At 40.6% G+C, this 20,584-nt stretch overlaps 3 protein-coding genes across 5 annotated transcripts in view; 2 read left to right on the top strand and 1 right to left on the bottom strand.

Annotated features, from left to right (window-relative positions):
• The window catches only part of grhl3 (grainyhead-like transcription factor 3), a 32,355-nt gene extending 27,170 nt beyond the window's left edge, over nt 1-5,185 (top strand). For both annotated transcript variants that reach the window (XM_074692273.1, XM_074692272.1), the window contains 10 exons: nt 325-436; nt 549-643; nt 1,109-1,267; nt 1,371-1,440; nt 1,530-1,654; nt 2,398-2,423; nt 2,513-2,598; nt 2,686-2,771; nt 2,971-3,035; nt 4,258-5,185. In XM_074692273.1, the coding sequence (XP_074548374.1) occupies nt 325-436; nt 549-643; nt 1,109-1,267; nt 1,371-1,440; nt 1,530-1,654; nt 2,398-2,423; nt 2,513-2,598; nt 2,686-2,771; nt 2,971-3,035; nt 4,258-4,375 (942 nt within the window). In that variant the 3' untranslated portion in view covers nt 4,376-5,185. The remainder of the gene's footprint in view (nt 1-324; nt 437-548; nt 644-1,108; nt 1,268-1,370; nt 1,441-1,529; nt 1,655-2,397; nt 2,424-2,512; nt 2,599-2,685; nt 2,772-2,970; nt 3,036-4,257) is intronic.
• A 405-nt stretch (nt 5,186-5,590) lies between these two features.
• On the top strand, nt 5,591-11,752 carry cldn23l (claudin 23-like). Of its 2 annotated transcripts, none has more exons than XM_074691314.1 (2): nt 5,591-5,918; nt 9,963-11,752. In XM_074691314.1, the coding sequence occupies exon 2, from the start codon at nt 10,146-10,148 to the stop codon at nt 10,869-10,871; it is 726 nt and encodes a 241-aa protein (XP_074547415.1). In that variant the 5' UTR covers nt 5,591-5,918; nt 9,963-10,145; the 3' UTR covers nt 10,872-11,752. The 2 variants fall into 2 exon arrangements, with proteins under 2 accessions (XP_074547415.1, XP_074547416.1); XM_074691315.1 differs by lacking the exon at nt 5,591-5,918 and adding an exon at nt 8,645-9,790.
• Nucleotides 11,753-14,083: 2,331 nt separating this feature from the next.
• Nucleotides 14,084-20,584, bottom strand: part of cnksr1 (connector enhancer of kinase suppressor of Ras 1) — a 31,380-nt gene continuing 24,879 nt past the window's right edge. The window contains exons 11-21 of the mRNA XM_074691413.1: nt 20,216-20,358; nt 17,627-17,796; nt 17,488-17,521; nt 17,064-17,239; nt 16,848-16,921; nt 16,412-16,483; nt 15,985-16,049; nt 15,832-15,893; nt 15,655-15,745; nt 15,254-15,432; nt 14,084-14,985 (exon numbers count right to left, since the gene is read on the bottom strand). Coding sequence (XP_074547514.1) covers nt 14,533-14,985; nt 15,254-15,432; nt 15,655-15,745; nt 15,832-15,893; nt 15,985-16,049; nt 16,412-16,483; nt 16,848-16,921; nt 17,064-17,239; nt 17,488-17,521; nt 17,627-17,796; nt 20,216-20,358 — 1,519 coding nt within the window. The 3' untranslated portion in view covers nt 14,084-14,532. The remainder of the gene's footprint in view (nt 14,986-15,253; nt 15,433-15,654; nt 15,746-15,831; nt 15,894-15,984; nt 16,050-16,411; nt 16,484-16,847; nt 16,922-17,063; nt 17,240-17,487; nt 17,522-17,626; nt 17,797-20,215; nt 20,359-20,584) is intronic.

Below are 20,584 nucleotides of genomic sequence, written 5' to 3'. Positions count from 1 at the left end.
GTCTGAGGGTGGAAAAAAAATAGTGGCAAACAAGAAGGGGGGGTAGGTGTGGTGTGGTTTTAAAAACACTGGTGACAACCCCTTTTCTTAGTGAAGTGAATCAGAGGATAAGACCATACACAAACACACCCGCTCACTGCAAATAACTGATGACAATGTGAGGAGAAAGAAGGGATTTAGGTTGATAAATGGAACACTGCGGCTTTAAGAAAAAAAAGAGGCTCTGTCTTTTCTTAGAGGTGCAGGCAGGTGAAAGAATGGCGTCCAGGTTGACAAATGTACCTAACTCTGTGCTTTTCTGTCACCTTACCTCCTCCGCAACAGACGGTGGTGATGGCTGTGTTTGAGAATGACAAGAGTCCAGAAATGCAGCTCCGCTTTTGGAATCACTGGCATGCACGTCAGCCAACTGCCAAGCAGAGGGTCATTGACATCGGTATGTTAAACAAAGTCACCACACACCTGGAAGCAGATGATTATAACTGTTATGTTAAAGTTGAAATCTGCGCTCATGTTTCTTTAACATTTTTTCTCCTTTTTTTCCACAGCGGATTACAAAGAAGTGTTCAACGGCATCAGCAACATCGAGGAAGTGGCTTTCAACGCTCTCTCCTTTGTGTGGAACCCCAATGAGGAGGCCAAGGTGAGCACGCACCACCAATCATGACTGCACAGCATTATCTAACAACAAAGCAGGGATATTTTTATATAACCTCTGCCCTGTGAGGCGAGAGAAAAAGGAGCAGAACAGGTGGAAGGTTTAGAGGAAAAGAGAGGAAAGGTAGAGAAGGGAGGTGGAGAGTGAAGGAGTGGTTGAAGGAGGGAGGGGAGGAATCCCAGAAATGTGTTTGGCCCCGAGGCTCCTGTCACCACAGCAGGCGAGATCCACGACAGCTAATTCGAGCGTCTCTGTGGCCTGAAGGCGCCGGGGTGGGGCCGCCAAACCTGCTGCAGGTGGAGAGAAGGAAGAAGAGTTAGTGGCAGAAAATGTAAAGATAGAAAACAGCACGATGAGGGAGACAAAACATGAGAAAATAAACCTGTGCGCAGTTTCATCCTCTGTTTATTTACTCATTAACATTACAACTCGTGACTTCTGTGTCTGCAGGTGTACATTGGCATCAACTCCCTGAGCACAGACTTCTCCTCTCAGAAAGGAGTGAAAGGCCTTCCTCTCAACATCCAGATCGACACGTACGACTTTAGCTCAGGGACAAACCAGCTCATACACAGAGCTGCCTGCCAGGTCAAGATTTTCTGTGATAAGGTACGTCATTTGAGCCATTTCACTTCATTTATTTTTCTCACGGAAAAAAACACAAATCAGGCAATTCTGGAGTTGTTTCGTAATCATGAGTGTGTTTCCTCAGGGTGCAGAGAGGAAGATGCGTGATGAGGAGAGGAAGAGATCCAAAAGGAGGGGAAAGAATGATGCAAACGGTAACTTTTCCTTCTGTGTTATACATCAGGTTTGCAAAAACAGGCTTTTTTCAGAGTGTTTTCTAATATAAAGGACTCTTTATTTACAGCCAGCAGAGGTCTAGTGAGCAGCTCCATCAGCAATGAAAGCACCTTCTTCAAGACCTTGGACGACCACGTCACCCAGCCTGTCCTCTTCATCCCAGAAACACACCTCTCCAGCTTACAGCGCATGGTACGTCCTCCTTCAACCACACTTTGTTATTGCTGGTAAATCCCTTCGTTGAGTGAATCATGGTCCCGACCCTTGAATCCCTGCAGGCGATAGGACAGGCACGAGAGAGGCAGGGAAAAAACTGTGGGAAAGTATGTGGTGGGAAAAGTGGGCTGGGAAAAGGAGGGGGGTGTCAGTGAAAGTGAGGGGAAAGATCAGGTGAGCTAATTGGAGTCGAAACCAGGCGCTGGTACAAGCCGCTGCAGCAACTGACACTGATATTAGGTGATGGGGGTTATGGTGAAAACACACACACACACACACACCTGTTGAAGCTTATAGTATGCACCACCCTCATATTTCCTGTGGCTTTCACTTACACACACTTGCAGAGACACTGAGGTGAGGGTGCTGTTCAGACAGGCCAGTTTTCCCACGCTGTGCAGTCTGGAGTCGCAGACAGGAGTGTAGTGGAAAGGCCCCCCCCCAACCTCCCATGATTACAAAATGACATAAAAAATCCACAAAAGTCAGAAAACATCTTTGATTGACCAGTACGATAAAGAGCAGGGCGCTTCTATCTGTGTTTCTGCATCAGCAGCCATGCTCATGTTGTCTCTCAGGGGTTATGGGAAATGGAGTCTTAAAGACATGATAACATTGCTTTTTTTTAAAGGGCTCAAACAATGGTGGGAAGGGGGTATTAAGCAATACTATAAACAGTAGATCTCTAATCAGGTCTCCCTCTTCTTTTGTCTCCTTAGGCTGCTCCCATGGAAGAGGCTGAAAGGTAAGCAAAGATATGAAGACAGAGACACCTCAAACTTTCACAAAAAGACACCGTCTGTTTGAGGCTAATGTTTGATTCTTCTTTTAAAGGAACTCCATGAAGAGAATGTACCAAAACAGAGACCAGACAAGCTCCCCACCTAGCAAGCTAGCACGCAGAGACGACCAACAAAGAGGTAAATAAAAAAAAAAAAATGCTAATGCTAGCAGCTAGCCCTTTAGCTTTCTCCTCCATTTGCTAAATGTTTTCATTTCTTTCACAGTTCTTCTCTACGTGAGAACAGGCGTTGAAGAGGTGTTTGACGCCCTCATGCTCAACACGCCAACACTGTCGGGCCTACGAGAAGCTGTAAGTGACGTACTTTAAAAAAAAAAAAAAAAAAAAAAACATACCTGAATTATCTTCCCCCCATTTTTTCTTTGTTGTTTCCCTCCAACAACATCACACTAGCATAGCGTTACCTTCATGGTATGCTATCTCTCAAGCATATCATTTGTCTTTCGGCACATCAAGCTAACTGTCACCTCGTCTTCCCTTCCTCCCTCAGGTTTCAGAAAAGTACGGTATGCAGAAAGACGCCATTGGGAAAATCTACAAAAAATGCAAAAGAGGGTGAGTGTCTTCTTGTTTTATGCAAACACTATCATGACGCTGGCTTTTACGCATATGTTGGGATTAAAAGAGATCATTCCAGATACATGATACGCATTAATTCAGGCTTAGTTTGTCATTTTAATCTTATCCGTCGTGAAGGAAGCTCAGGTCGACAGACAGGGTAGGTCGGTTAGTTGGCTGGCTCGGCCTCCTGGAATGTGTTAATTGTAGCTCCTCTAAAAAGAAAGACGGGTGACTGAAAGAGAATAATTCCAGGAGTCCTGTGGATGAGTCAGAGCCGGTTGTTGTACTTTAATAATGTTTTCATAACCGCATCTCATCGGACCATCAGGATGTTTTCGCCTGTTAAAAGAGATACTTAGCTTGATAAATTTCCAAGCTTTGGAAGATTACTGTCTCTAGCTGGAGGTTGTCAATCAAGTTCTTAAGTTTTTTTGTTGTCACATTTTTATCAGATAAACTTAGACAAAGGTCAGAAAAAGAAGCTGTTTTCACCTGCATTGGTGTAGCGCTCGGATCTGCGTCATGCTACAAGGAAAGACTTCAATGTGTTTCACTATCTCAGCAAATAAAAGGATACACAAGTGATTTAAAAAAAAAAGCTTATGTAGATTATTTGTAGAAAATTGTTAAGCTTTAGAAACATACGTGCCCACTTTGCAGGATTAGCCCAAAATCCAGTAACACAACTAAAGCAGCTCACACAGGTTAGAGCTGTCAAACTTACATTTGAGCCTTTTTCTTTTAATTAAAAGATGAGATCAGAGGACGTATGTTAATAAAACCTCCTGAGAGTTACTGAAACACCTTTGGGTGATTTTCCTGCTGCGTGCTTGTAGCAATCACTTCAGGGGGGGAGCAGCTAAGCTAACAGGTTCGGTTACATTCTCCCCACAGTTTCCTCCCTCCTCCTAGCCTCTTGTCTTCAATCAGCCCTGTCCCTGCGGGCAGAATGCATGAGTTCAGTCATTAAATCCTTTAAGACTTACAGGTTAGCTTAAATATGGGGAAGGTGGAGGAAGAGGAGGAGGAGGAAGGTGACCTGATTTACTACCTGTACTGATGCATGAGATATACCGCCCTGTTGTTGTTTTTTATGCTCAGGAGCTTCCTCTAAATGAAATGACGTGTTGCTCAAACGAGGAACTTGGTGACTTATGTGAAACAGTGAAACACCCCGACCAACTCTTCTTTTTTTTTTTTTTCATCTCTTCTCCAGGATTTTTGTCAACATGGACGACAACATCATTGAACACTACACCAACCAGTCGGCCTTCCTCATTGAGATGTCCGAGGTCTCCTCTGGTCAGTTCCAGGTCACCCTCATTGAAGTATGAAAGCAAGCTGCCTGGGCCACTGAAGGATTAAAACTCACAGCTGCCAGTTCAAACCATCTCTAAAAGCACTGCCCAGTCAAAGACATTGTGAGCTGTGACCACCAAAACCAGTAAAAGAACTGGACTGAGGAGACCTCTCCAGTTTCAAGCTCAACCTTAAAGCCTCTTCTCCATTGTGTACATACCACTTATCCCAGTCCTTATGAGGTTTTTATTGAATTTAATATTCTAATGTAAGAGCAATTATCATGAACATGTTGTAAATATGATGTAAATAGATTTTAATATGACAGTGTTTAATGAACTAGCCATGTCGCAGCGCATTATTTCTGCGTATTATGTATTTCAATTTTTTTACAAAGCTCAACACACGACCCGTGTTTTGAGTGTTTTCAGCATTTTTTTTTAAAGAGGTTGCTATTCTTGCTGCTTTCAATGTACTCATCATTTCTTCCACAAGACTCATCCACAACCTACTCACTGTGTTTTTATCTTTTCACTGCCACAAAGTGTGTTTCTGTAGGTTCCTGTTAGTTTCACAACTAATACAGCCCTGGTGCTGGGTTGAATTCAGAACCAAAAGTCAGACATTTCCACCCGACAAACCACACAAGAGTTAGTATTGGCCTTAATTTAGCCCAACCTGTGGACATTTCCTGCCTGTTGAGTGAAACCACAGACCTGACCCCCACCCTACCCCACCTTAAACCCTGGCCAGAGGACTTTCATGGTATGCATGCGTGTGTATGTGTATAAAAGGTTGCAGGATTTTTTTTTCCCCTATACGCATCATTTCAAAACAAACATGTATCCCTGTTATATTTCATTATTATACCATGGCAATTCTGGTTGTATTAGCATATCTTGCCTCTTTTGTAAGAAAATAAAGAAAAAGTATATGAATGGGTTGTTGCTGTCTTTAATTTCTGGCGTGTCTGTTTGCATGTAAACATTCATTGTTTGAGCTGGAGTTCATATTGGAAAACACTAATAGCTGTTTGCACTCTGCAAACCAAACAAAAGCATGAATCATCAGCATGTACGAGGTTTTCTTTGTCACTGTGCTCTTTACAAGGATGCATCTGAACACAAACAAGAAAAAACATTCTTGTGTTTCATTCAACACACACAAAACGTTTTCTTACAAGTAATGAAGAGAAAAGCTAACAGCTTTTCTTATCTGGTGCCAGTGGAGAGGAAAAGCAGGAGGGGGAAAAAATGCCCTAGATGTAACACAGACATCCTTCAGCAGCCAAGAGAGGGGAGCACACACACACACACAGACACACACATACACCAGGAGTCAGAAAGGCAGGCTGTGAAAAGAGAGACAAGGACAAACAGAGACATGGAGACAGACAGAGTTATCCAGCAGAGACAGGTGGCAAAGAGGCTGAGGCAACAAGGGAGAAGAGAAGGAGAATAATGAAGAGGTGGTTGCACCATCTGCTGCCCGAGAGACAGAAACATGTTATCGTTCAGAAGAGGAGGGAGGGAGGCAGCCAGAGATCTGCAGTGAGATACAAACATCCCCTCATGAATGGTAAGTGACTGCATGTGTGTGTAAGTGTGTGTTTACATTCGTCCTGGATCCATGCATGTGTGAGGAAAGGTGTTTGGGTTATTAATATCCTGCAGTATGTTCATCACACTCTCTTCATCACCAGCCTCTTCAGTGTTGAGTCTCTCTGCAGGCAAACATTTCTCCTGCTATATCTGCATCAAAACAAGTCTGAGGAAGTCAGTGCTGTCAAATCATTGCAGCTGCAGAACCAGACTTTGCATCTTTTTGCTCAGCCTGCTGTAGCCTCAGTGCATTTGTAACATTTCTCACAAAAATTAAGAAATTAGAAAATTTAGATCCTGCTCGGGAATAATAATGAATCACAGGATTAAAATTCAGTCACTTGCTATCTCCTGGGAAGTGTTTGATCTGTCTCTCTTTCCCGTCATCTCACTTCAGTTCAACTATTCCAGTAGCCGAACAGGAAATACAGCGATATCTGTAATTATAATGCTGGCTTATGATTTAAGACACAGTTAATGTCAGGAATGTGTTTATGACAATACCTTTCACTTACTTAGATCACTTCAACAAACATCTCATGTTTGATTCCTTTTGTTAGAATCTTTGAATGGCACGAATCCTGAAGTGACATTTGCAGAAGTGTAATGTGCCATCAAAGGTCAAACAAACACCCTGGATTGTAGGTTAAATACAGGTGAGACATCCTGTCCTTAGAGCATCAAAACGAACAGAAGCTCAAATTTTGGCTTTCACCATCATCAGCTCACCTGGTCTAAGCATAAACAGTGTTGTTGCTACAAATCAGTTAATAAATATGAAAAAACAACACTATGTTTTATGACTTACAAACCCAGAACAGACCATCTGCAACAACAGAATTTTTTTATCAATAGATCTGTTGACTAACTTCTTTTAAATAAGAGTCCTGGTTGGCTGCACTGTTAGCAAAAGGTTTTAAAAGGTGTTAAGGTGCTAGTAGTGAAAGCCAAAGCTACGCTACTTATTTGAGGTATGTATTCAGCTTTTTCTTTCAGTGTAAGTGCCTTTTTGTCTGCAAGTTTGTCTGCTTTTATTTTTGTGTGTTAATAACACACCATATTTTATTTTTATTTTTATTTATTTATTTATTTTTTATGTTTTTATTTTTTATTCTTTATTTTTTTTATTTTTATTTTTATTTTTTTAAATTTATTTATTTATTTATCTATTTTTTATTTTATTTTATTATTATTTTTTTTATTTTTTTTTTGGGGGGGGGGGGGGCGTTAAAGGAGCTGTGAAGAGTTTAAAAGTGATCTTGAAGCCCAACTGTCAGACAGAAAAAGGACAGAAGAGCAGAAGAAAGCTAAATGGGAGAGTGATACAGCCAGAGCTAAAGGCTAAAAAGGCTATAGCAAACAACTATTTTATACTTTCACATATAACTTATAAACTGTTTGTGCTAATATTCATACCAGCCCACAGTCAGCAGTTATTCTGCAGTGGTCTGTTCAAACTTGAGAGTCTATCAATAAAATGAAGAGTGAGGTTGCGTTAGCTCTGATTGGTAAATGACTGGCAGGACATAGCTAATCAGGATTTACTAACGTTACACATTAAGGACACGTTTCACAGCATCAGGCTGTCAGCGCCATAGATAGCTACTAAACTAATGTACAAACTGTCAGTTTGCTTGTTGCCACATTAGCCTACGGACACGTCGGAGCACTGGAAAGTAGCACTACATGAAGCCGGCTATTAACGTACTGTACAAACTTACAATATGTGCTTGTTGTCATGCTTTATACAACAGCAATACGTACCTGTCCTGATAAGTACTTTCCCTCGTTGTATCCCGTAAAAGTTGTCATGAACAAAGAATATTTGTTCCAAAACAAAAACATGCCTGGTTAAAAGTGTGCGTGAGACTACGGGCCAGAAGTTGGTGAAGCAGTCCAATTAAAACAGATCCTCCTCATAGCATCATCAAGGTGTGAAAAGCTTCACAAATCAAGCCTCTAAAGAGGACCTGTAGCCTTGCAGTTTACAGCCTCATAATTAATGTAATGCAAGACACTATGATAATCAAGTGCTATGCTGACTGTCTGCCTGAATGAAGGGGGTCTGGATGCAGAGGTGGAAAAACACCAAGATAAACACGTCGAGCACACCAGAAGAACCAGAGCAGTAAGCTGTCTGGCTCTAACCTTTCTTTGCCTGCCAACACTCCTGATTTCTGCAGGAGTCTCCTGCTTTTTAACCCGTTCTCCTGCTGTACTCCCAATTTGTAATTTCTCTTAATATCTCCAGATTTACCACGTTGATACTGACTAAAGGCTTGTTCATAATTACTGTGTAGGATGTCGTCAGACCTGGCAACCCAACAGGAGTGACAAGCATTTGTAAATCACTGTCTGGCGCGCACGTACGCGTCCTTGCTGAAGCGGCTCTGGGCAGCACTCGGCATTACTTGATAAAGCTTGTTGTCGAAGATGTCTTTCAACTTGGTACAAGTTATTTTCTTTTCTTTCTGCAAGCCGTGTTGATATTAAACACACATTTAGTAAGGTTTGAAGGTCAGGTTTCAGCACATAAGTAAAAACGATGTTAACTGTACACAGCACAGACAAAATGTTGATCTCTCACTTTGTCAGTGTCTCATATCGACAGGTCTGACTTTGCCTTTTTGGCTTTGAAACAACAAAGATAAACAATAAGCATGTAGGAGAAAGCAAAATCAACTGAGTATAGAGTTGTTTGTGTGTGCATTCCTTTGCAATTCCTTCCTGTTGTTGCGTCACCACAACAAATCACATTGCAGGAGCCATGTTTTTCCAGTTGCTGACCACAAAAGCAGCAAAGAGGCTTTTTCTCTTTTGTAGTTTCAGGGTCAATAAACTGAAGGATGATCTTAAGGGCAGGCAAGGAAAACCACATTTTATTTACCAAATGGGACTTTTGATATGACCGTAATGAAGGAAAACACTGCAGCCTTTTGATTTTTTCACTGCAAATAGGAAGACACGTTAAAAAAAAAAACTTACAGCAGGATGAGGAAACAAGAAAACATCCACTTCATCATAACAAAGTACATTTAAAATAAACCAGTTAATTAATAAAGCATTGACGTGTGCAGTCTGAGAAAATCGAGCTTGTGTTTTTCCTCATTAAGGAAGTCGCCCTGTGTGTTTGTGTGAGAAGGAGCACATTGATTGTGGCAGCCTGACTGTGTGTATGTGTGTGTGGCTGTGTGTGTGTTTGAGTTTGCTCCATCAGTCTCTCAGCTCTTTAAGTTGTCTTGTCCCCGTCCCAGAGGACGTTCTCTCTTTCCTCCTATGGGGCAGAGACACCGTGGAGTGGACTCACTCTGTATTCAGACACTGGCCTTACATAATTACTTACCATACGTGAATGTTCCAAGGTCAGAGCCGGCCGTCGGTCCTCAAACACAAACAGTACAGAGCACTTCAGTAAACACACACACACATGCACACTGACTTTTATAGACACAACACTCAGTCAGACTCCAAACCGTACAGCCTAACTAGGTCTTGTTATAAATAAAGCCACACACTCACACATACAGAAACACACACACACACACCATCACGCTGAGACTGGCCAAATTGTGGTATCCTAGCAACAGAGACAGACATCGACCACTCCGTCTTTTCCTGCACAACACTGGAGCTGCAAAGCCACACTGCCTTCTGCTTTCTCCGGCTGCTGGAGCACACGAGTCACTCCTGCGCTTCACACCTCTGTTTTTCCAGCTCCTCTCTATCTGCGGCGTCTCTCTGCAGCACTTCGATCTGATGTGCTCTGTTATGCTCTCTCTGAATTAATATTTCTCTTTTATCCAAGGAGCTAGAATGAGGAGTCTGCGGCTGGAAGGCTGGAGGATGGAGGTGAAGGCTTGCTGTCTGTTTATGAAGCGTGTTAACTGACTTTCTTTGCTTTCTGCTGCTTGACGATTAGTAAACGATTAGTTTATGTTGAACATATTCCTTATGTCACACAAAGAGGAGACATTTGTGATGAGTTTTTGTCACTCAACATGTTTGTGTTGTTGTCTTTCAGGATACAGTCTTGTTCTGAAGGGTCCCACATGTGCTGAGAACAGGCAGAGTCTCTCGGAGGAGCAGCAGCTCAGAGGACGGGAACTGAGCAGCTGATATGATTTAGTTCTGAAAAAAAAAAAAAAAAAAGGAAAGAAGATATAAGTTTTGGGAGTTTTCAGAGAGAACTGAGGTTGCACCACCTATGATGCACACTCCAGCCTCCATGGTCATGGGGATTGTCTTTTCCCCTTTGGGTTTGGTCCTTGTCTTCACTGCCGCCATCACCCCTCAGTGGAGAGAAGGACAGGCGCGTCTGGGTATGTCTGGGCCGGGGTCAGTGTTCCGGTCTGAAGTAAAAGGTCAAGGGTCAGTGCTGCTGCTTCGCTCTGATGGACTCTGGGAGAGCTGCCTGCAGGTGGAGCACTCTGAGCTGAAGCAGTGCTGGCCGGTGGCGGGTCCTTATCAAAGAGACCCGAGGGTTCGTCTTGCTCAGGGTTTGATCCTGACCTCTCTGTTCCTGTGCGGCATTGGGATTGTTCTCGCATGCATCGGGGTCCGATGTTGGACGGATCTTCCTCTGAGAGGCGTTGCAGCAACAGGTGGACTCTTGGTGGTGATTGCTGGGGTGCTGAGTCTGACTGCTCTCGGGGTGTACACACACAACCTTGGTACTTTGGGGATGGGTAGTCAAGGGATTAATAATCCCAGGTTCCCTCACCTCAACCAGCGCGCAGCCGGCTCGCTGTATTTCGGCTGGCTGGGCTCATGTCTGCAGGTGCTTGGAGGAAGTGCTCTGCTGCTCAGCTTCAAACGGCCTAAATGTCCAACCTGCCCGTCCTACCCGGAGCCCCCTGCCTGCCCCGCCTGCCACTCATGTCCAGAGATAACCAACAAGCCTGACACAGATGTCTATGAAGTCAGCTGTTAGACTATGTTAGGACAACACGAAGGAGCGTTTCAGAGTTATCAGCAATCCAGTGTGCCAGCAAGTGACATGAGATAATCCATGAATGACTGTGAGCCGTAGGACGTCACCACTGCCTGACTAATGGACTCTAATGCCTGTAATGGAACATGATGGATGTGACTGCTTCTGGCGTGGACATAGATTGAGTCTCGAGATGTTAAAGTAATGAATGACAGATAGATTCATTAAAACTATCAGTGTTGAAAAAGAGCTCAAGTTCCTGCTGCCTTCAGCTGCCACATGTAAGAAAAAGACTTAAGGGTCCTTTTGTGCTGCCTTTCATATTGTAGCCATGCATATGTACTGTTAGCAAGCAACATTTGTTTTTGTGTCTGACCCAAACTGTGAAATGTTATATATTTGTGATAAATCTAAAGAGCTGGAGCTAAGAATATCATGTGGCTTTATGTGGATGAGCTTAGATACTGTTTATGATTGGGAACATGAGTTGTACCTCAACTTCTTAATGTTAAATAGTGTTAAAAAAAAAAAAAACATTTTCCTACAAATAAAGATTATTTACTCTGAAAGGATATGCAATCTGCTTTAAATATTTTCTGGATTCAGTCCCTTTGAGAAACTGTAGAAGTCACAACTACTGGAAGAAATTTCCTCTTTACTGGTTGATAAACGTTTGTACATATTCAGCGAGTCGATTTTATGTAGTGAATTTGATATTACTGACTCCCTGACTCATACAATGAGAAGAGACTTAAGTGTCAGAGTAGGAGGATGAACAACGGAGCGCTGTTTGCTCTTTGCAAATGAATCATTGGTGTTTACTTCTAATGTTGTGTTCATACTGTGATGTATCTTTTGCTGAATAAAGCAGTTTAACAATTGATCACTCAGTATGGATCATTATTTCACAATAGATGAAATGAAATTAGATATAAACTCAGTATTATATTTCAAACTGTTATAGATACTCTGAGAATAAAGGCAGATTAACATTGCCCCTGCACTTTCTTACACTGCTAATGTCACTGTGTGGTTTTGATATCTTATAGTTTCAACTGTCTCAAAAACTTGAAATATTCATTTACTGACCACCTATGAAAAGTATTCAAGCAGTTTAATCACTTGTTGAATTACTTGTCATCTAATTTAGTTACTAACTGTTCTCTAATTAAAAAACAAAGACTTGAAAAATTCGAATAATGTAGTTTCAGGGCTAAAAACTACTCAAAAATGGATCACTTTGAAAAAAAAAAAGTCTTATTATTTGAAACTAGATGTCATGATAGAAATACCAGTTATAATGTAAATGTTACACACACATTTAAAACCCATTTATGAAAATGAGCAGTGACTCTTGTAGTCTGATTACAATGGCTCTGATAACTTGATCAACAATTTCCATAACCCATAATCAGATTACTTTGAAAAGCACTCTGGTAACAAGTTATTTGATTACTCTAAAAGTGCTCTAACTACACATAATGCCATCACTGAAAAAACACTGATTTAAAGAAATCTAGTCACTTTTTGGTAAAAAAAAAAAAAAAAAAAAATCCAATGGGATGTAATTAGATAACTGCAAAAAAAATGACCTCATGTAATATGATAACTTTGAAAAGAAAAGACCTGATTTCTTTATTTATTTTTTTCTAATCAGATTGTGTGTAATCTGATCATCTAACAGTGTTTAGTACAGTTATTGTAAAGTTAGCAGTCAGCTAGAACAGAAAGACTGATGTTTTCTGTGCAAACAACATACCTGAAGGCTCACCTGGCCCTGGCAGGATTTTGAGACACCTTCACTGATTTGGTTCATGATTTATCCAAAACATACTTGTGAATAATAAAGGCACTAAACCTCAGTGACCCGCACTCTGGTTGGCTCCAAATCCTTTGTGTCTGTTCAAAAAATACCATATAAATTATTGGTAACACTTTACTTTAGAGGTCTGCAAATTTCATCGCACTTAGGTAATAATTAGACAAAGTTTTTCTTATTTTTCATTTGAAATTACCCCCGAAATTTTATGAGAACTCGGTGAAAATAAGCACTTTACTTCTGTCCAGATTCTGTTTTGCAGTGTGCCTGTACTCACAGTGTCTATCACAATCAGGTAAGGCCAATTTACAGCCCTACTCTTGGTGAATATCACATCTGAAGCCTTCAGTTGTATCATGTCAAACATTATAGGCCTAATCATAAAGGTTTATCATTTTGCATGTGATCTCAATTATACATATCAACAAACTGGGTACTAAAGAACTTCGAGAAATTAAATAACAAATGGCTAACTATCAACTGCTTATTGGGAAATTATTCACTGAACATTTCAAAGGTGATTATAAGAGGAAACAATGAACCTAACTTCTGTGTTCAAGAACTAAGCAGTTATTTATCATCTGCTTCTCTGGAAATAGCAGAAATGTTGGAATACTTCTTGTGATTTAATTTTTTTAATTTAATTTTTTTTTAAATTATTTGCTAATCGTCACCTTCTTACCTTGCAATTTGGAGTAAATTTCAAAGAAACTGAAAAAAACAACAACAGTAACCTACCAATTGTGACTTGCAACAATATATTTGGACATTATTTTAAAGAAGTTGTGTGCTAATTTTGAAGAAATAAGAAAAAACTTTTTCTAATTATTACCTAAGTGTGATAAAATTTGCAGACCTCTAAAGTAAAGAGTTATCAATTTTTTTATTTAAAAAAAAAAAAAAAGAAATACAATTCTATATGGTGTTACAAAGTTCTCCCTCTAAGGAAACAAATATCCAGCCATATTCAAGTATCTGAGGATTGCTGAACAAATACCCAAGGGAGCATGTCCACCTCTAGCACCTGGCCATCAAAAGCTGTAAATCTCTGATTTAGTTCTTCCTCCTTCAGGTCAAAATACAATCTCTTCTGGCTTTACAGCTTAAAGATGTAAAATGCAAATGCTGATGTTTTTTCCTTTCTTTTGGAGAATACTGTAATGTCGTACCTCAGATCTTTTCTTATTGCACAATCATTCAAATTTAAAACAGCATGATGGAGAATAAAACACCTACTTTTATCAAGGTTTCTAGGTCATGTTCCATTCAGCTGCTCTAACCTTGATTTTTAATCAAAACAGGAACCTTGCCACATTCAGACATTTTGCGTCGTGCTGTATTCAGAGCAGATTATAGCAAAAGAAACACTGAACTAGAGCCGTCATTTCACAAAGATTAAGGAGATGGACTGGTGTTTTCAAAAGCACATCATTTATGCAAACTCTTTTATATGTATACCTTTATTAAGGTAGCATCAATAAACAAATACTCATAGTATTTCTGGACAACTGTATTTACATGTCACATTAAAAGAGGCATGACTTATATTACAAACTCTCTTTGTCTCTAAAAAAATGGATTGTTTTACTCAACAGTCTTGGATTTTTATAAATACAAACTGAAGTCAAAATGACACTTGGCAAGTAGTTCATTTCAGCGCCCCTAAATGAATCTAGTTTTCTGGAAGTTTGGGTCCTGATCTGATAAAATGATAAACCTGATTAAAGTGCGATTCTGGCTGATCCTTTCCACTGGATGCAGCGCTCTCACTTTACAGCATGTAAAATTTTCATTTGTCTCCAAAGAGACATTTAGCAATAGTTTGACAGTTCCAGCAGGGCTTTAAATGTAAAAATAGTTTTCCACAGCTTCTCCGCTCTCAGCCATTTCAGTCAGCTGTCGGTTTATTGATTCCTGCAGCGATCCCAGAGAGAGATCTAACACTGGACTGCCTCCGTCTGGGCTCGGGGAACCCGCAGGGATCTCCAGGAGAACATCAGCCGGTTCTGCATCCACTAACTGCTCCCCGTCGCTGAGGCTCAGTCTGTACGCGCCCTCTGTCTCTGTGGTCTCTGTGTTGGCTGTTTCTGTGGCGACAGTTTCCGAGGCAACCTCCTCAGGGGGTGTGTCCTGCACCGTCCTGTCTGCCCCTGCTTTGGAGGCCTTTGATGTGGCTGCTTTCTCGATCTCTTGGACGAGTTCCTCGTTGTTCTCCTTCCACTGACGATACGCCGAGGCTGTCAGATCAGACCCGTCCAACAGCTTGTTGAGCTGCAGGAGCTCAGCCTCTTTAGCCTGAGGAGAAAAATCAGTGATAATGATTCAGACACATAAATGTTTTTTTAACATCATTGTAAAGACATTTAAACTGGTGTAGATTGGTGGAGACTCAGGAAACTGAATAAAGCTGTTGCTTTTTTCAGCCTGACAAAAGTTCAACTCCAGGTTTTCTTGGTTCAAATTAAATACACCTGAGCACATTCCTGGTCCCTTTGTCACTTTTTTTGACCTTTTGAGTTGAATAGACCTGTGTCACAGTGACCTGTGCCTCTGAATGACTCACTTTGAGTGTACTCTGCAGGGCCCGCAGCGTGTGCGCCTTCTCATTGATGACTGGATTCTTGTTGCGCCGTATGAACGATTTCCTGAAGTGGTCGTGCGTAAACGGCTGCTCGCTGCCAATCAGAGACACTCCTCCTTCTTTTATGTTGTTCAGCATCATGCCCATTTCATCCACCGGTCCTTTTTTTCCCCACAGTGATGACAGGGAGCAGAGTCAGACAAGGAGCAGACATGAAAGAGATTTAAGAGGGGTTTTAACTGACATCAACAGTTTGGGTTTAAAGATCCAAAGTGAAAGTAAAAGGCAAAGAAAATATCAGTTTGACTTAAGTTTAATCAGAGGGGCTGAGGTTTCTAAGTGTGAAGGAAAACAAGACAGCTGGAAAAAAGTTGGGACAGTACCTGTTCCTTTGCTGCCCCCTGTTGAGGCACTTGATAATGGCGCCTTGTTGGTTTTCCCTTTGGGGCGAGGCAGGGTGTTTGACTGCGCTTTCTGAGGCACATAAACCGACCAATCAGAAACTGCCATACCCTACAGGAAATGTCTGTGTGGAGCTGCTTCATATTAAATGTACTGACCTTGTTTTTTCTGCGAGGTGAAGGTGATCCTTCGCTCTCTGATTCAGTCTCACTGTAACATTCTGTACACAAATAAATCAGCTGTTATATAATTCACACTTTCATTTTACATTAGGAATACAAACACTAATGTAATCCAGATAATATCCTCACCTTCTTCACTGCCTGGGACTTTGTGCTTGTGCTCCTGTATGCCTGTGATCAGACATTTAACCCACCTGGAGGTTTTAAAAAATAAAAAATAAAATAAATATGTCAACATCAACAAAAGGCAACTCTGTTTCAGTGATTTTTTTTTTAACATTATGTGATCCAAAGGCTCCAAAACATGATTCTAAAAAGCCACCTGCAGGGGGCAGTGTAGACCAACACCTGTAGAGTGTGATTTAACCCATTTGATGTGCTCACTGCAGAGAAAACTGATGGATTCTACTCCTGTCCCTGGTCTCTGAGAGTCTCCCTTGAATCATTTAACAGTGTTGTTATAATGTTAATCTATTCATGTTCTGTGATAAAGAGGAGAAATAAAAGCAGACAGACAGGCTGAACAAGTGCCTCTTCTGCAATCAATCCAACTTACTTGCTCATGTCGCTGATGTTATCGGCAGCAAAGAAGAAGTTTTGATATCTCTCGTGGCACAATTTAAAGACGCTAAAGGAGAAAGAGAAAGTGGGGCGATTATAAGCCACATTAAGAGAGAAATTAGAGACACACACTCAATGTGGGCAGAGATATGGCTCCACTCATTAATTACAAGACACAACATGTTCCCTCTCCTAAAATATTTAGAAAACACCCCTGATGGTGGTTTTATTCTGCACATTTCCTGCGTCATATAGGCATGTTTCATAAAAAAATGAAAACATTCATTGTGCAGAGGGACAATGAAGCCTCTGATTTTAACCTCCAAGCTATGTTTATAAAAACCAAGTATTTAATGATTTAATCCTCATTGATAAGAGTATAACTCAAAGTTTCTTGCATTTTCTTAAATAAAAGAATTATTCATCCTTACTATTTCCTCTTGTGCTCTCCAGCGCTCTCTATGTTATAGCTGGAGATGTTGACAAAACCCTCTGCCTTCTCATCCTGCATAGTAAGAAAAACAGGAAAGTAACCGTAGTTAAACAAAAAGAGAAAGGAAGCAAGTATATGATTAATATTTGGTAATACTGCAGTGAAACACACCAACGGTCACAAAAAGGTTTTTTATCCATGTTATTGTTCTCACCTGTTGGCTGTTGTACCAGTACAGCGAAGGCCCCGTCAGGATGAACCAGAAGCGCTGCCACTTCTGCGCGATGAACACACCGCTCTCCTTTCTCTTCTTCCACAACCAGCCGTCACAGTCAGGTCGACCGAGTTCACGGCACGACACACGACGTCGACTCAGGGCCGTCGTCATGCCTGCGAGGAAAACAAAAGGATGTGAGGAGGAAGAAGAAAAAACAGACAAGCAACTATTGTAACATCTGGAGCATTTTTATTTTCTGTTTTCACATTATGATTCTGTCTCTACCTTTCATGTATTCATAAAGGCAAAGTTTTTCTGAAACATGGTTTTTAAACCTGGGTCTAGACCCTGTCACAAATCTAGCATAGCCTGATTTAAAAGCTAACATTGAGCTTAAGAAACATTACAGCACATTTTTTACCTTTTGTGGAGCTTTTCTTTGTGTCCTTGTTACCCTGAAATGTGAAACCAGCAGAGTTACGCTACAAACTCAAGTCAGGAGAGTTAAGTCAAGACAGAAACGTGGTTAATAAATGTTTAAAATGTCTTTCTTCTCTCACCGTGTGTCCCACCATCTCAGGGCAGGAACTAACGCTAGCTCTCTCTCGGTTGGCTCCTTGAGGGGAAGGACTTCGAAAATCCAAAGGTGAGGGACTCCTTGGTAAAGGTGACCGGTCTCGTCTCAGTCTTGGTGAGAGCCTCGGACTTACTGAACTTTCAAAGTCGCTCCCTGAAGAACAGTGATCATATGAATAATCTCCATGAAACAGCATAAATGGTATCACCAAATGACATTAAATCTCTAACATTTCAACACAGGCCATGTTTGACACTTGATTCTGATTGGTCAAAACCCAATAACAGCCGTGATTCATGCATACAATAAAAGTGAGACCAGGAACAGCTGATCACATGTGCCACATCAAATCAAATCAGGAAGACGTCTGGTAAATTAGACGTCTGCCTGTTGACACTTAGCAAAAACATTAGGCTGTGTTAGCATTACAAATGACTGTGAAAAAACAATATGGAGGATGTTAGAATAATGGATGCTGTGCTTCAGTCTAGGCAGTATGTCCCGGTGTTGTGGAGGCCAAAGGGATAAAACACAGAGGAAGCTTTACACACAGACACAGACACGGTCAGATGTGCACACACCAAGCGCTGCTGAGTTTCTGTTGCTTCCTCTGGTGCTTTAAGCGTCATGCTGAAAAAAGCCGAAGGCTAAAACACATTTGTGTCTGCAAACTGCCACAGAAAAAGATTGAACTTCATTCTGAGAGCTGAAACTTTTCCTGCTGGAAAGATCTTCTCTGGGTCTGCACCGACAGTTTGAGTATTTCTCAACTCTCTTCCTTAACACTGGGACCACTTGGCCTACCATTAAGCCTTATCGACACTGCAAAAAACTGAAACCTTATCAAGTGTTTTTGTCTTTTTTAAGTAAAAATTGTCTTATTATACTTGATATGAGCCGCTTTCAACTTATCAATCCAGAAAAATGTCTTGTTTCAAGTTATCAGAGTACAAAAATGAGGTTTGAATTGCTTGTAACCAGTAAAAAAATCTGCCAATGGAACAAGAAAAAATTGTGTCAAAATTTCCTTGAGACTAGAACAATGTCTTAACACAAGTAACTTTTCTCTTGTTACATTGGCAGATTTATTTACTGGTTACAAGCAATTCAGACCTCATTTTTGTCCTTAAATAACTTTAAACAAAACATTTTTCTGGATTGGTCGTGTGAATTTGGCTCATATTGAGTCTAAAAAGGAATTTTCTACTGAAAATAAGACAAAAACACTTGTTAAGATTTCAGTTTTTGCAGTGTATATTCTGAGGACATTTTGGAGGCACAATATCACACAGGTGTACATACTGCACTTTTAACTGTTTAAGAATACCTAACCATGGAGGAAGGCAATGTTCGTTACAGCGTTAGAAGTTGTGAGATTTTCCTCATTTATATGTGAGCGTGGGACAACTGCAAAGCTCTGAGAGGACGGAGAGGTTTTCTAATCAGAAATGTCAACATGAATGTTCTAAATATAAGTTCTGTTAACTTTATCTAACTATACCATCAGAGGTGATGTTTACTTCACTATCAATTAATCCCATAAAGAGGCGAGTAAGTACCATGGCACCATGGAAGTCTAACCAAACTTGAAATCAAAGAGAATGAATCATTTTCACATAGGGTTGCAAAGGGGTGGGAACATTTTTGATGAATTCCAGGAACATTTCCAGAAAACTCTGTGAGCATTTTAGGTCAGGAATATTGGAAATTTTCAAGGTTTTTACACCGTCAACTTAAACTAATTTTTCTAAGAATTCCTGGGAAATTTTGTCTCATCAATTTCAGATTTTTTTTGTTTGTTTGTTTTTTTTTTCTTGTTATCAGTTTGATATAAAAATACTGCATTAGATATGTTTGCATGCATGTCTGCCTATAACAAACCAAAATGTTTAATATTTATACATGTGACCATGATCCTATGACCAGGTAAATGCAATTGATAAAAATTCTCAAAAATTCCTGAAAATGTTGTTAAATCCTTCCAAGCTTCTTACTTTAAAAATTCCCAGAATTTATAAAAACCTATTTTCAAATCAAAAAACCATCTGTCGTTGCTGTTTTTGTCAACTTTTTAGCTTTAGCTACAGCTGGCAGTGGGGGTTGCATTATTTTGGTATTCTAATTTTAATAACCACCTGTGACGTATAGGCTACATCATCACCTCTAAAACCAACACCACTGCTTTCCAAATGAAGTTTTAGTAATGCTGTAAAATTGATTAAATAAAGATTAGATAAAAGGGAATCAGATCTACAGTAAAAAAAAAAAAAACTTTCTCTTAATACAGGGAGTAAAAAAAAGATCCACTCAGGGAAAAATCTGCTTCAGTAAATTCATCTGAAGTACCTTTTTGTAGCAAATGAAATAAAGAGTGTTGTATAATCCCCTGCAGACTGCCATAATGAAACATTACCTCTAGCTGAATTAGCATTTCATACCATTGCATAAATCTGAAGCCTAGCATGGAAGCTAATGTCTAATATTTCAAAGAAATGGTCTTAATGTTTGATCTAAACACACAGTGAAGAAAGACAACACTGAGCCTGGCCAGAGTCTGCTCCCCGTGTCCTACCTGAGGCAGAGAGTGGAGACAGCCCCCTCTGTTGGCTTTGATAAGAAGTTAGGGTCAGACTCCCCTCCTGCTCCTTGTTAGATAACTCAGATTCCTCCTGTCCCATAGGCTGCTGAACTACCTCTGGCCCTTGAACAGCTCTCCTAGAGGGCAGAAAACAAAAAACAGATCCTCATTCATAGTGAATTCAAGTGCTTCTGGAGACTGCAGGAACATAGATTTGAAATTCAGCTGCTAATACCATTTAAATAACTGATGCAAAAGTGACAGTATTGTTTCTCTCACGACTGCAGTGAGAGTGTCTCAGACTGCGTATAATGTGGTGAAACCAATGAAACAGGATGTATTGGCTTTAAAAGCAGTGAGATA

The sequence above is a fragment of the Halichoeres trimaculatus genome, unplaced genomic scaffold, assembly GCF_033239565.1.
Source record: "Halichoeres trimaculatus isolate MK-OKI-2021-1 unplaced genomic scaffold, fHalTri1.1 fHalTri1_scaffold_17, whole genome shotgun sequence".
In the NCBI taxonomy this organism is placed as follows: Eukaryota; Metazoa; Chordata; class Actinopteri; order Labriformes; family Labridae; genus Halichoeres; species Halichoeres trimaculatus.
Note: the sequence above shows the minus strand (reverse complement) of the source record. Positions and strands in the feature narration are given on the sequence as shown.